This window comes from Cnephaeus nilssonii (assembly GCF_951640355.1).
Source record: "Cnephaeus nilssonii genome assembly, chromosome: 5".
NCBI lineage: Eukaryota > Metazoa > Chordata > Mammalia > Chiroptera > Vespertilionidae > Cnephaeus > Cnephaeus nilssonii.
The window spans coordinates 13223494-13237401 of NC_137076.1; the positions used below are offsets into that span (position 1 = coordinate 13223494).

The following is a 13908-nucleotide window of genomic DNA, read 5'->3' on the forward strand; positions in this document are numbered from 1 at the left end:
TGTTTGGCTCAGTGGAAGAGTGTTGGCCCTTGGACTGAAGAGTCCCGGGTTTGATTCCTGTCAAGGGCACATACCTCAGTTGCAGGCTTGATCCCTGGCCCTGTTTGGGGCACATGCGGGAGGCAACCAATCAGTGTGTCTCTCTCATATCAATGTTTCTTTCTTTCTGTCTCTCCCCTTCCTTTCCACTCTTTCTAAAAATCAATGGAAAAATATCCTCAGGTGAGGATTAACAAAAATAGAAAAAATAGAAAAAGAAAAGCACTAGTTAGTACAGTGGCTGGAACAGAGTAGTTGTCTATAAACATTTGTTGAAACAAACTATTCATTTAATAATATCTAACACATCCTAGGAACGGGATATAGTTTTTAAAAACTGAAGTTGACCTCCCTCCTATTTTCTTTGTGTTTTGACTCCTTTCCATTCTTATTGGCACATAGATCAAATAGAGATGGACGTTTAGAGTCCTGAATACATTAGATGATCAGATTAGGATGGTGGGGCCCTGAAAATAAATGACTAATTATGTGGATAAGCATATAAAATTAGATATCAGTTATTGAATTCTTCCTTTATGCTAGTCACTGTGCTTGGGTGCTTTGGCTACTTTCCTCCATTTAATCAATATGTAGAGCACTGGTTACCATCAAGTAATATTTTTCTTACTTTATACAATGTACTACGTGCACCTACTGTGAAAGAGTTCAGAGATGTGCAAGGCTTGGGGCCTGACTGCAGCTAGTTCAATGCTGGGAGGAAGCTGGGCATCCTCTCATTCTGTATCTAGGGAGTGCCTTGTATGTGTCTGGGACTTTTCTAGACAGGGTTCTATAACAATGAACAAAGCAAAACAAAGCAAAACAAAAGAACCCTGACCTTATGAAACATGTATTCTAATGGAGGAGGACAATAACTAAATATGTAAAACTTAGATAGTGGTTAGTACTAAAGGGGGTATTAAAGCAAGGGCTAGGGGTGTGCATACTGTTAGAGTATATGTGTGAGGGGACAGGATTGAAAAATTGGATCAGGTAGCTACAAAGGCTTTGCTGAGAATGATGTTTCAGTAAACAAGATAAACCAAGGCATGTGGAGTGAGTTCCTCTCCTGAGCAGCTGGGTATAGTGACTAATTGATTGTCATGTACTTTTGCGATGTGCTCAGATGGAGTTTTAGAATTTCTCTCATTACATCACTAGGAGATACACTTCCAATGGGTATGATGTATCTCCCCGAGGGAAGCACCTTACCGGAACTGCTTTTGTAATAGACCTTCTGGAGTATATTAGGAAAAATTCCATACAATCACAATATACCCCTACAATATGGAATTTGAATCAAAAGTCGTTCCCAACATATTTAAATGTGTTCTCTTTATCAGTTGAGCCTTACCTTCCACCTCTATCCATCACACATCTTTCCAGAGTGCAGGTACATGGGTAATCATCATGCTGCATCCCAAGGCTATGCCCCAGCTGATGGGCCATTCGGCTTGCAATCACATTAAGGTCGGGTAAAAGATCCTGAGGCCAAAGGAAGATGTACATTAGAAATTTCTACAAGACAGCGCACTGTAGTAAATAGTGCTTTGAACTAATGGCTGAAACCTGTTTTCTAGCTTCTGGTTAACTAATACTTATTAGAGAGGCCATGGACTTAACTCCCTCTTCTGTCCCTCAGTTTCTTTAGTTATATAATGAGGTTGAACAAATGATGTTTTGAGTGGCTCTAAATCTACCATTTTGAAATTCTTTTTTTGTGATATAGTAATGGTCATTGTTGGAGTTATACAGACACATGCTTACAAATACCTAAAAATGATTAACTAATGCTTTACCCAATAAAATAAACATTACTACCGTCCATATACCAGATAATCAAAGGGGGTAAAAATAAAAATGTGCGTGGTTCATGCTTTCAATGTGCAGTCTCACATTACACAAAATTGTTATGCACTCATGAGAATGCAGTTCCTACTTGAAGAAAAGCAGAAGGTCAGTGCAGCAATATCCAACACAAAATTGATTGTTACCTGTTTGCAGTTCTATTTAACATTCTAATCTTTATATTATTTTAAAAAATATGAATTTCCAAAGGGAATGGAATATCAGGTTACTGTAAAAGTAAAATACCACTATTTTGGTAATTTCATCTTGCTTTTTAAGTTTAAAATGTACTCTAGGTAATAATATCATAATTTGAGTGGTGACTGCCTATATTAGATTAGGTTGACTCTTTATGCAACATTTATGTTATTAAAACTCCATAGGCAAACAAATAATCATACAAAGAATCATACAATACATAGTTCATGAATTCATTTTAATAAGTTCTAGCTTTTAATTTTAACATCTTAACAAGACTGGACTGAGCATTGCAATCATTAGGTAGGCACTAAAAAAAGTAATTCAAGTCTTGATGTTTTCAAAAATTTGTTAAATATGGTTACTTGGACAGTACTAACTAGAAGCTCAGTGACTTGGGAAAGGATCAGATAAACAAGGATCAGAGTCAGCAGTGTGAAGGTCTCATGCTTTTGGAAAACAAATTGCAAGTCTGCCTTAATGTGATATTTTATATGATCTACGCAATTTCTTTTCAGCACAAGAACAATTATCCTCACTTGCTAAATTAGTCGAGTTTAATGGACTTTACATGTCCTGTACACAACTATATTTAATATGCAAAATAACTTTTAAAATATTTGCATACTAATTTGTATATGATGTTATCTTAAACTGTGAACACTGCTTTACCTTGATTATTCATCTATAGTTTTTTTAAATAAAACATTTTCTTTCTCATCTAATAAAAGCAACATGGAAGTTTGATCATGGCATATGTTGGTGGGAATATATGAAGGAATGCATACATGGTCCCTTTCACTAGGACACAGAAAATTACAGAAATTTAATTCAAACATTTTATTAAGTAGTATAACATAAATAAACACAGCCCACCTTAACGACACTGCAGGAATAATAGGGCATGCACATACCGCCTGGATAAGAAATTCCTTGCGCATGGGTATAAAGCCACTTCCCACTATAAACAAAATGAAAATACACTCTTCAATCTGTGATAGTAGTTTAATTAATACATACATACATTGAACCACAATGAACTCCCACAATGCTAGTGCCTTTGCACATGAAAGTGTCTCTTCTTTTTCCTGGAGTTAAGGATGACTTTAGTTGACATTAAGCTCATTTTAAAACTGTGGCATATTAGATGCATTGAAAAATCAATGCAATATTTAGTTGAAATCATATAAAAGTACTTTCTAAAAAATAACAATGGTAGAGTCCCATTTTCCTTGACTTCAATTTACCCTGCATTCAGCTCTGGATAAAATAACTTTAAAAAAATTAAAATATTTAGAGCCTGGCCAGTGTTGCTCAGTGGTTGAGCATCATAGTTCGATTCCTGGTCAGGGCACATGCCTGGGGTACAGGCTCAATTCCCAGTGTGGGGTGTGCAGCAGGCAGTTGAACAATGATTCTCTTTCATCATTGATGTTTCTATCTGTCTCTTCCTCCCTGAAATCAATAAAAATCTATATTTTAAAAAATGTTCAGAGGTGAAAATACAACATAGTGAATGGACTCAACACCATGATTAATTGGTTGTGGTTGAAAATTTTAAAAAATGTTGAATCATCCATAAAAAACTATAGAGAACTTGATAGCTATAATCAAAGATTTAGAAGAGTTGTCATGTGAAAACAGAACTATCCCTAGATTAACTAAAAAGGCAGATGTAGATGTGTATATCGAAGGAATCTAAATCTGGTGTGCTTTCAAGAAAAACATTTGGAGTTGGAACACCTTAAAGAGAGCTATCATGGCTGGAAGGCCACTCTTGGAGTATATAGGGATTTAAATACAAGAAAGGTGGTCAGGCTGGATGACCCTTTTTAGTCTTTGACTTATTCAGCTAAGAAGATGTACTCTATGCCCAGCTGGCATTGCTCAGTGATTGAGCACCCATGAACCAGGAGGTCACTGTTTGATTCCCAATCAGAGTACATGCTTAGGTTGCAGGCTTAATCCCCAGTAGAGGGTGTTCAGGAAGCAGCCAATCAATTATTCTCTCACATCATTGATGTTTCTATCTCTTCCTCTCCTCCCTTCCCCTAGCTGAAATCAATAAAAACTATATATATATATTATATATTTATGTATTATATATATGTGTACTAAATACGTGTGTGTGTGTGTGTGTGTGTGTGTGTGTGAGTGTGTGTGTGTGTGTGTGTTTATATATGTACTAGAAGCCCGGTGCATGAAATTTGAGCACTCGGGGGCAGGGTCTCTCAGCTCAGCCTGTGCCCTCTCACTGTCCGGGAGCCCTCGGGGGATATCCAACTAAAGGCTGTCAGTCAGACATCCTTAGCACTGCCGTGGAGGCAGGAGAGGCTCCCACCACCACTGCTGCACTCACCAGCCGTGAACCTGGCTTCTGGCTGAGCAGCACTCCCCCTGTGGGAGCGCAGTAACCACCAGGGGGCAGCTCCTGAATTCAGCATCTGCCCCCTGGTGGTCAGTGCACATCATAGCGACTTGTCATTCTGCCATTGGGCTAAAACTGGCTCTCCGACATCCCCTGAGGGGTCCCAGATTGCAAGAGGGCTCAGACCAGGCTGAGGGACCCCACCAATGCACGATCGGGGCCAGGGAGGGATGTGGGAGGTTGGCCAGCTGGGGAGGGATTGCGCGAGGGCTCCAGGACATGTCTGGCACATCTTGCTCAGTCCCAATTGGCAGGACCCCAGCAGCAAGCTAACCTACTGGTCGGAGCATTTGCCCCCTGGTGATCAGTGCATGTCATAGCGACTGATCTACCAGTTGTCTGTCTGCCCCCTGATGGTCAGTGCATGTCATAGTGAGCAATTGAACGGCCTTAGCATATCATTAGCATATTATGCTTTGATTGGTTGAACGGACAACCAGACGACCAGACACTTAGCATATTAGGCTTTTATTATATAGGATATGTATATGTGTGTGTGTGTGTGTGTGTGTGTGTGTGTGTGTGTGTGTATGTATATGTGTATGTACATGTATATGTGTATATATATATATATATATATATATATATATATATATATATAAATGAAGATGTCCTCTATTTCTTTCTTTATGATTGAAATGTCCCTATGCCTATATTTTAAAGTCTCAATATTTTACTATACATCTTGGAGGAACATGGAATTCTGGTCTTGCTAGACTGAATTTCTTGGGAGAATACCACCTGTGGAGATGAAGCACCTGAGAAAGCAGGGTCCAGATTCTGACTTTGCTCATAAACACTTAAAACCAAAAGTCACACCATGACAATGCCATATATAGTACCTCATCACTTCTAGATCTATGTGAATAGAAAAGGGAAGATATGTAAGAAACTGAACACCTGAGAAATCCCAAACATAGTGTCCAGTTAGTCATTAATAGCACTCCCCATCACATCATTTCTCTATTTGTAGACATACTATTAGGGAGAGAAGTTACCTCTCAGAGTAAGAGATACTCATGGAAGTAAAAGATTTCCCACTTATACCCATTTAAATATTTTTAAATTAATTGATTAATTATTTTTAACACATGTCTAAGGACTAGGCAAATGGGGCTAATCTTGCCACTACAGAAGTTATGATGAGATTTTACTTCACTACTCATAATTTTAAATTATACCAAGCCCAAGCCAGGTACATGTTTCCCCTGGAAATATGTGCTATGGGCCAACCCAGTATGGAAATCAGAAATGATATTACACCAGAGGTCTGGCTCACTCTCATTATTCTGACAAAGGGCTGGAGCTGACCTCTGACTAGAGGCTTTGGAAGCTTCATAGTTCTGAGGTCAGACTGAAAGTTAACATTTAGATAATGGTCAAAAGCACACTTTCAGGCTGTGTTTGCAGACTTTAGGAGAAACGCTGCTATTATAGGTAGATGAAATAGGTAAAGTAGGTACCCATCTCTTATAGCAGCTTTAAAGGAATCAGGAGAGATGCTAAAAGACTCCAATGCTTCAAACTTGTTCTTCCATAAATTAACATTCTTTACGATATCAGGGTATGCAAAACACAAGGTTGAAGTCAGTTCAGCTTCACAATTATTTACCATTTCTCTACAGGCTGAGTAGTGTGCTTAGGTATTTTGAATAATGGAAATGATTTTAAAATGGCCCCTATTTTTAAGAATTAATGACCTTAGTATTCCAGATAAATTCAGACTTTTCCTTAGGAATTTTAGAGCGATGGCAGTTTTAATTTATCACATTAGTTTTCTGTCATTTTGAATGGTAGAGAAGATGCTCTTGAAACACTAGTCACTGGATGAGCACACATCGATGAAGGGAAATGTTCAGAGAATAAGGCGTTTTCCCAGAAAAAGTTGATTTTGGGGGAGTGTTAGAATAGTATGGTATGGAAGGCTGAAGGAGTGAGAGTTGAAAGCAGATAGGTAAAGTAAATGGATTCTGAAATTGCTTTACTTACCTAACAACATTTTTCAACCCTGCCCAGGAATATGAATGTATTAAATTTTTCCTTTCTAGTGTTCATCACTATTAGGAAGGAAGTTCTTAAAAAGTTCATATGAAAATTTTCTCTATAGCTAGACATAACATTTTGTCCCTGTGTACTATCCAAAAATGTCAATTGCCCTAAAAATATTTTGTTTTTATTTGTTTTCTTTTCTTTTTTTTTTACAAACCTCCTAAGGTATGCAGGGAAATAGAGCATTTACATACCTGAGTAACAAAACATGATCATAATTCTTCTTTTTTTTAAGGACTGCTTGTTGCCAAGCTGAAAAACGCAATAAAGTCGTTTCCATATTGGAATCAACTTTTATTTTATCTCCACTTGTCCACATCTCAAGGCCAACCAATGTAACATGAATGTCAAAAGTTTTATAAATCTGTTTAAAATAAAAAGAATATTTCACAAAGTCAAGTTTCAGAAAGATCCTTGCCATTAGCATATTCTTTTACATTAAAAAAATGAAACTTTTGCAGTGAATGCATGCCAGAGAGTCCTCCCGCACCTTGAAGTTCTCATCCATGTGCCCAGACCCAGCCTCCCAGGATCCCATGCTGACAAGGCTGCCATAGCAACACAGAGACACCCTGTGACCGCCCCAACCCTGGGTCCAGGGACTGTTCTGTTGGTCCAACCTGGTGATACCAGCCAAGGGTCCCAGGACCACACCGCAAGTATCCAGCTAGAAGGTCCTAGGGCGTCACCCTACTGCAAGTACCAGGGCCGTGTAGCAAATTTCAGGCCCTCATAGGAAGTTTCACACCAGAGAAACTGTGCATGCAACCCCGTTGACCCCAAATATCTGAAGCAGACAAAAGAGGGACCAGATCCATGGGAGAAGGGGTTAAAATTCATAGCAATCAAGGTGTGAGACTCAAAGCAGACCCAGCCTCCAGGCTAAAGAGTCCTGGACCACTGGACTGCTATGAGCTTCAACCTCTCAGACCTCAGGTAGGGTGCCCAGGGCCAGGAAGAAACAACAAAAATTGGGAGATAAAGAAACAATCCTCAAAGGAAAGAAAAAGAGGACTCACCTGAAAAGGAACTAAACAAAATGGAGGCAAGCAATATGACAGAGAAAGAATTCAGAGTAATTGTTATAAAGATGCTCAACTGTCTGGATAAGAAATTCACCAACATATGTAAGAATCAAGAAGACATGAAAAAGGATATAGTGGCAATAAAGAACACAATGGAAAGTTTCAACAGTAGGCTAGAAGAAGCAGAGGACTGAATCAGTGAGTTAGAACACAGTCCCAAACCTCAGAAAATAACACCCAAACTACACAGCAATTGGAAAAAAAATTAAAAAGCAGGAGGAGAGCTTAACCCTTTGCACTCGCTTGCTTTTTTCTCAATTCCTTTATTCTAATGCTAACCATGTCGAGTCACACTCGACATCCGAGTGCAAAAGGTTAAAGAAGCTTTGGGACAACATGAAATGAAGAAACATATGCATAATAGAGGTGCCAGAAGAATAAGAAGAGGATCAAGGATTAGAAAACTCATTTGAAAAAATAATGAAAGAAAACTTCCCTGACTTGGGGAAGAAAAGGTCACACAAGCACAGCAAGTCCCAAACAAGATGAACAAAAGACCCACACCAAGACATGTCATAATTACAATGGAAAATGTTAACGACAAAGAAAGAATCTTAAGGGTTGCAAAAGAGAGACAGAAAATTAACTACAGGGATCTCCCATTAGACTATCAAATGATTTTTCAACAGAAACACATCAGGGTAGAAGGGAATGGAATGAAGTATACAAAGTGATGCAAAGCAAGAGACTGAATCCAAGAATACTCTGTCCAGCAAGGCTATCATTCAAAATTGATGGTGAAATCAGAAGCTTCACAGGCAAAAATAGGCTAAGAGAGTTTATCACTACCAAGCCAGCAATGCAAAAAATGCTAAAGGGATTGTTGTAAAAGAAGAAATAGAAAGGGAAGAAGGAACACAGTCATAATGAATAAAGATGGCAACAAACATGTACCTATCAATAATAACCTTAAATGGAAATGGATTAAATGCTCCAATCAAATGACATAGAATTGCTGAATGGATAAGAAAACATGACCCATATATATGCTGTCTATAAGAGATCCACCTCAGAACAAGGGACTCACAAAGACTGAAAATGAAGGGATGGAAAAGATATTTTCAGGCAAATGGAAATGGAAAAAAAGGTGGAGTAGCAACACTTATATCTGACAAAATAGACCTCAAAGTGAAGGCCATTACAAGAGATAAGAAAGGCCACTTCATAATACTAAAGGGATCTATACTACAAGAGGATATAACTCTGGTAAACGTATATGAACCCAATACAGGAGCACCCAAATACATAAAAAAAATCTTGAAGAGATCCAGGGGGAGGTTGACAGCAACACAATCTTTGTAGGGACTTTAAAACTCCATTGGCATCACTGGATAAATCTTCTGGACAAAAAATCAACAAAGAAACAGCAAGCCTCAATGACTAAATAGATCAGATGGAATTAATTGACATCTTCAGAACATTTCACCTCAAATCTGCAGAATATACATTCTTCTCAAGTGCACGCAGGGCATTTTTTTAAAATATATTTTATTGATTTTTTACAGAGAGGAAGAGAGAGGGATAGAGAGTTAGAAACATCGATGAGAGAGAAACATCGATCAGCTGCCTCTTGCACACCCCCTACTGGGGATGTGCCTGCAACCAAGGTACATGCCCTTGACCGGAATCGAACCTGGGACCCTTGAGTCCGCAGGCCGACGCTCTATCCACTGAGCCAAACCGGTTTTGGCACGCAGGGCATTTTTAAAGATAGACCACATATTAGGACACAGGCAAAGTCTCTTCAAATTTAAAAAGTTTGAAATCATACCAAGCATCTTCTCAGACCCCAATGGAATAAAATTAGAAATCAATGACAATAAAAAAAATCAAACACTTGGAAGCTATTAAACAACAATTGCTTTACTAAAGAGATCAAATAAGAAATAAAAAACAACCTGAAATAAAATGACAATAAAAACACAACAATCCAAAATCTATGGTACACAGTGAAAGCAGTCCTGAGAGGGAAGTTCATAGCACTACAGGCCTACCTCAAAAAAAAAAAAAATTAATAAATAAAAGGTAATAAATAACCTAACCCTACAACTTAAAGAATTAGAAAGAGAGCAACAAGAGAAGCCCAGAGTAAGTAGAAGGAAGGAAATAATAAAGATCAGAGCAGAAATAAATGACATAGAGACAAAAAAAAAAAACCAAACACCATTAGAACAAAGAGCTAAATCTTTGAAAGGATAAATAAGATTCATGAACCTCTAGCCAGTCTCACCAAGAAGCAAAGAAAGAGGACCCAAATAAACAAAATCAGAAATGAAAGAAGTGAAGTAACAACTGACCCCCAGAAATACAAAGGATTGTAAAGAAAAACAAACAAACAAACAAAAAACTATGAACAGCTCTATTCCAACAAACTGAACAACCTAGATGAAATGGACATATTCCTAGAAAAATACAATATTCCAAAATTCAATCAAGGAGAATCAGAAAATCTGAATAGGTCAATAACTACTGAAGAAATTGAAGCAGTAATAATAATAATAATAAATCCCAGAAACCAAAGGCCTGGTCTGGACAGATTCACAGGAGAGTTTTAGCAAACATTCAAAGAAGAATTAAAATCTACCCTCCTCAGATTATTCCAAAAAATTCAAGAGGAAGGAGCACTTCCAAGCTCTTTCTATGAACCCAGCATTACCCTAATCCCAAAGCAAGATAAAGATGCTACAAAGAAAGAGAATTATAGGCCAATACCCCTGATGAACATAGATGCTAAAATCCTCAACAAAATATTAGCAAATCGCATCCAACAATACATTAAAAAGAACATATACCATGACCAGGTGGGATTTATTCTGGGGATGCAAGGCTGGTACAATATATGCAAATCAATAAACATGACACATCACATAAAAAAACTAAAAGACAAAAACCACATGATCATATCAATTGATGCAGAAAAAGCATTTTACAAAATCCAACACCCTTTCTTCATAAAAACTCTCAGCAAAATGGGAATAGAGGGCTCATATCTTAATATAATAAAAGCCTTATGTGACAAACCTACAGCCAACATCATACTCAATGGGGAAAAAATAAAACTATTTCCTAAGAACAGGAACAAGACAGGGATGCCCACTTTCACCACTCCTGTTTGACGTAGTACTGGAAGTGCTAGCCATAGTGATCAGACAAGAAGAAGACATAAAAGACATCCAAATTGGAAAAGAAGACATAAAACTGTCATTATTCGCTGATGACATGCTATTGTATGTAGAAAACCCTAAAGACTCCATCAAAAAACTACTTGATTTAATAAATAAATTTGGCAACATAGAAGAATACAACACCCAGAAATCTACGGCTTTTTTATACACCAATAATGAGAACTCACAGAGAGAGAAACTAAAAAAACAATCCCATTTACCACAGCAACAAAAAAATTAAGATACCTAGAAATAAACTTAACCAAGGAGGTAAAAGACCTGTACTTGGAAAACTACAAGTCATTGAAAAAAGAGATAGAGGAAGATATAAACAAATGGAAGAATATACCGTGTTCATAGATTCGTAGAATCAACATCATTAAAATGTCCATGCTACCCAAAGCAATCTATAGATTCAATGCAATCCCCATTAAAATACCAATGGCATATTCCACAGATCTAGAACAAACTATCAAAAATTTATGTGCAATCCTGAGAAAGAAGAACAAAGTTGCATGAATCACAATACCAGATTTCAAGTTATACGACAAAGCCACTGTTCTCATAAGAGCCTGGTACTGGTGCAAGTACAAACAAATAGACCTATGGAACAGAACAGAGAACCCAGAAATCGACCCAAGCCATTATGCTCAATTAATATTTGACAAAGGAGGCAAAAGCATACAATAAAGTCAAGACAATAAATAGTGTTGGGAAAATTAGACAGATACATGCAAAAAAAAATGAAACTTGACCACCAACTTACACCATACACAAAAATAAACTCAAAATGGATAAAAGACTTAAACGTAAAATGGGAAACCATAAAAATTTTAGAAGAATCCATAGGCAGCAAAATATCAGATATAGCTCATAGCAATATGTTTACTGACATATCTCCTAGGACCGTGGTCGGCAAACTGTGGCTCTCGAGCCACATGCGACTCTTTGACCCCTTGAGTGTGGCTCTTCCACAAAATACCACGGCCTGGGTGAGTCTATTTTGAAGAAGTGGCGTTAGAAGAAGTTTAAGTTTAAAAAATTTGGCTCTCAAAAGAAATTTCAATCGTACTGTTGATATTTGGCTCTGTTGACTAATGAGTTTGCTGACCCCTGTCCTAGGATAATGGGAACTAAGGAGCAAATAAGCAAATGGGACTACATCAAAATAAAAAGCTTCTGCACAGCAAAAGAAACCATCAACAAAACAACAAGAAAGCCCACTGAATGGGAGAACATATTTACCAATGTGACATCTAATAAGGGTTAAATCTCCAAAATTTAAAGGGAACTCATACAACTTAACAAAAGGAAGATAAACGATCCAATCAAAAAATGGGCAAAGGACCTAAATAGACACTTCTCAAAAGTGGACACACAGAAGGCCAAGAGACATATGAAAACATGCTCAAAGTCACTAATCACCCGAGAGATGCAAATCAAAACAACAATGAGGTACCACCTCTCATCAGTCAGAACACTAGCTATCATCAACAAATTAACAAAGGAAAAGTGCTGGTGAGGATGAGGAGAAAAAGGAACCCTCGTGCACTGCTGGTGGGAATGCAGACTGGTGCAGCCTCTGTGGAAAACAGTGTGGAGTTCCCTCAAAAAATTAAAAATGGAACTACCATTTGACCCAGTAATCCCACTTCTAGGAATATATTCCAAGAAAACAGCAACACCAATTAGAAAGGACATATGTACCCCTATGTTCATAGCAGCAAAATTTAAAATACCTCAGATTTGGAAACAGCCTAAGTGCTCATCAGCAGATGGGTGAATTAAAAACCTGTGGTATAGCTACACAATGGAATACTATGCTGCTGTAAAAAAGAAAGAGCTTTTACCATTCGCAACAGCCTGGTGGACCTGGAGAGCATTATGCTAAGCAAAACAGACCAGTCAGAGTAGGATAAGTATCACATGATCTCAGTCATTCGTGGAATATAATGAACAACATAAACTGATAAACAAAATTAGATCCAAAGACATAGAAGCATTGTCAAACCTGAGCGGGAAGGCAGGGGAGGGGGTGGTGGGGGTGGAGGCAGTTGTGAGGGGAAGAGATCAATCAAAGAACTTATATGCATATAAGCATATAAGTGGACATAGATAATATAAGGGGGTTTGGGGACAGGCTGGGAGGGGACAATGAAGGGAAAAGGGGACATATGTAACACTTTCAACAATAAATAATAAAAAGAAAGTAATTTTGCCCTGGCCAGTGTGTTCAGTGGTTAGATTGTTACTGTGAACCAAAGGGTGGTGTATTTGAAACCTGGTCAAGGGCATGTACTTGGGTTGCAGGTGTGATCTCTGGCCCTGGTCAAGGATCATTCATGAGGCAACTAATTTATTTGTCTGTCTCTCTCACATTGATGTCTCCTTCTTTCTCTCTCTCTCTGTTTCTCTCTGTTTCTCTCTCTCTCCCCCTCTCTGCCCCTCCCTCCCATCCACTCTTTCTAAAAGAAATCAATGAAAAAAGTATCCTCAGGTAAGGATTAACAAAATAAAAAAGTAATTTTAATGCAGGAGGTCATAAGCAAAAAGTATAGGCCTTAAACAAAACAGTTATATTAAAACCTAAGGTGGGGTGAATCACTCAGAATACTGGGTGAATTGCCATGGCCAACAAAGAAGCTAAATTAAAAAGGTCTGAATAACCCTTGAGCTCAAAATGTTTTAGACTAAATAATTTAACAAAGGTCTGAGATTACAACTGACCTGAAATGTGAATTCACTGATAGTAGGCACATGATGGAATGCATGTTCTTTATTCATTTCTCTCCTTTCAGAGTTAGCTCTGTGGCAGATTAGAAAGTTGACATTGGTTTTCAAAAACCAATAGTTAGCTGCTATCTTTGTTCTCCATGTTTGATGTTTGGAACTACTTTGTTGTCTAAGAAATCTTATTGTGGATTGCTCAAAACAGAAAGAAATAGTTGCAGTCCATAAGCCTTCTTGTCGCTATTCCCATCTGCTTTAATAAATTCCTAGTCGATATATATTTGATGCCAGGATAAAAGAAGGGGTGTGCAAAAATAGGTCTACAGTTGTTTGTATGGAAAATAATACAATAATTAATAAATAATAA

At 37.8% G+C, this 13908-nt stretch overlaps 1 protein-coding gene across 1 annotated transcript in view; it reads right to left on the reverse strand.

Moving 5' to 3' along the window:
• ADAM7 (ADAM metallopeptidase domain 7) overlaps positions 1 to 13908 on the reverse strand; it is a gene marked incomplete at both ends in the record, with an annotated part of 75580 nt that overhangs the window by 21387 nt on the left and 40285 nt on the right. Inside the window, 3 exon segments of the mRNA XM_079772705.1 lie at positions 1394 to 1524; positions 2962 to 3046; positions 6757 to 6926. Of these exon segments, the coding sequence (XP_079628831.1) occupies positions 1394 to 1524; positions 2962 to 3046; positions 6757 to 6926 (386 nt within the window).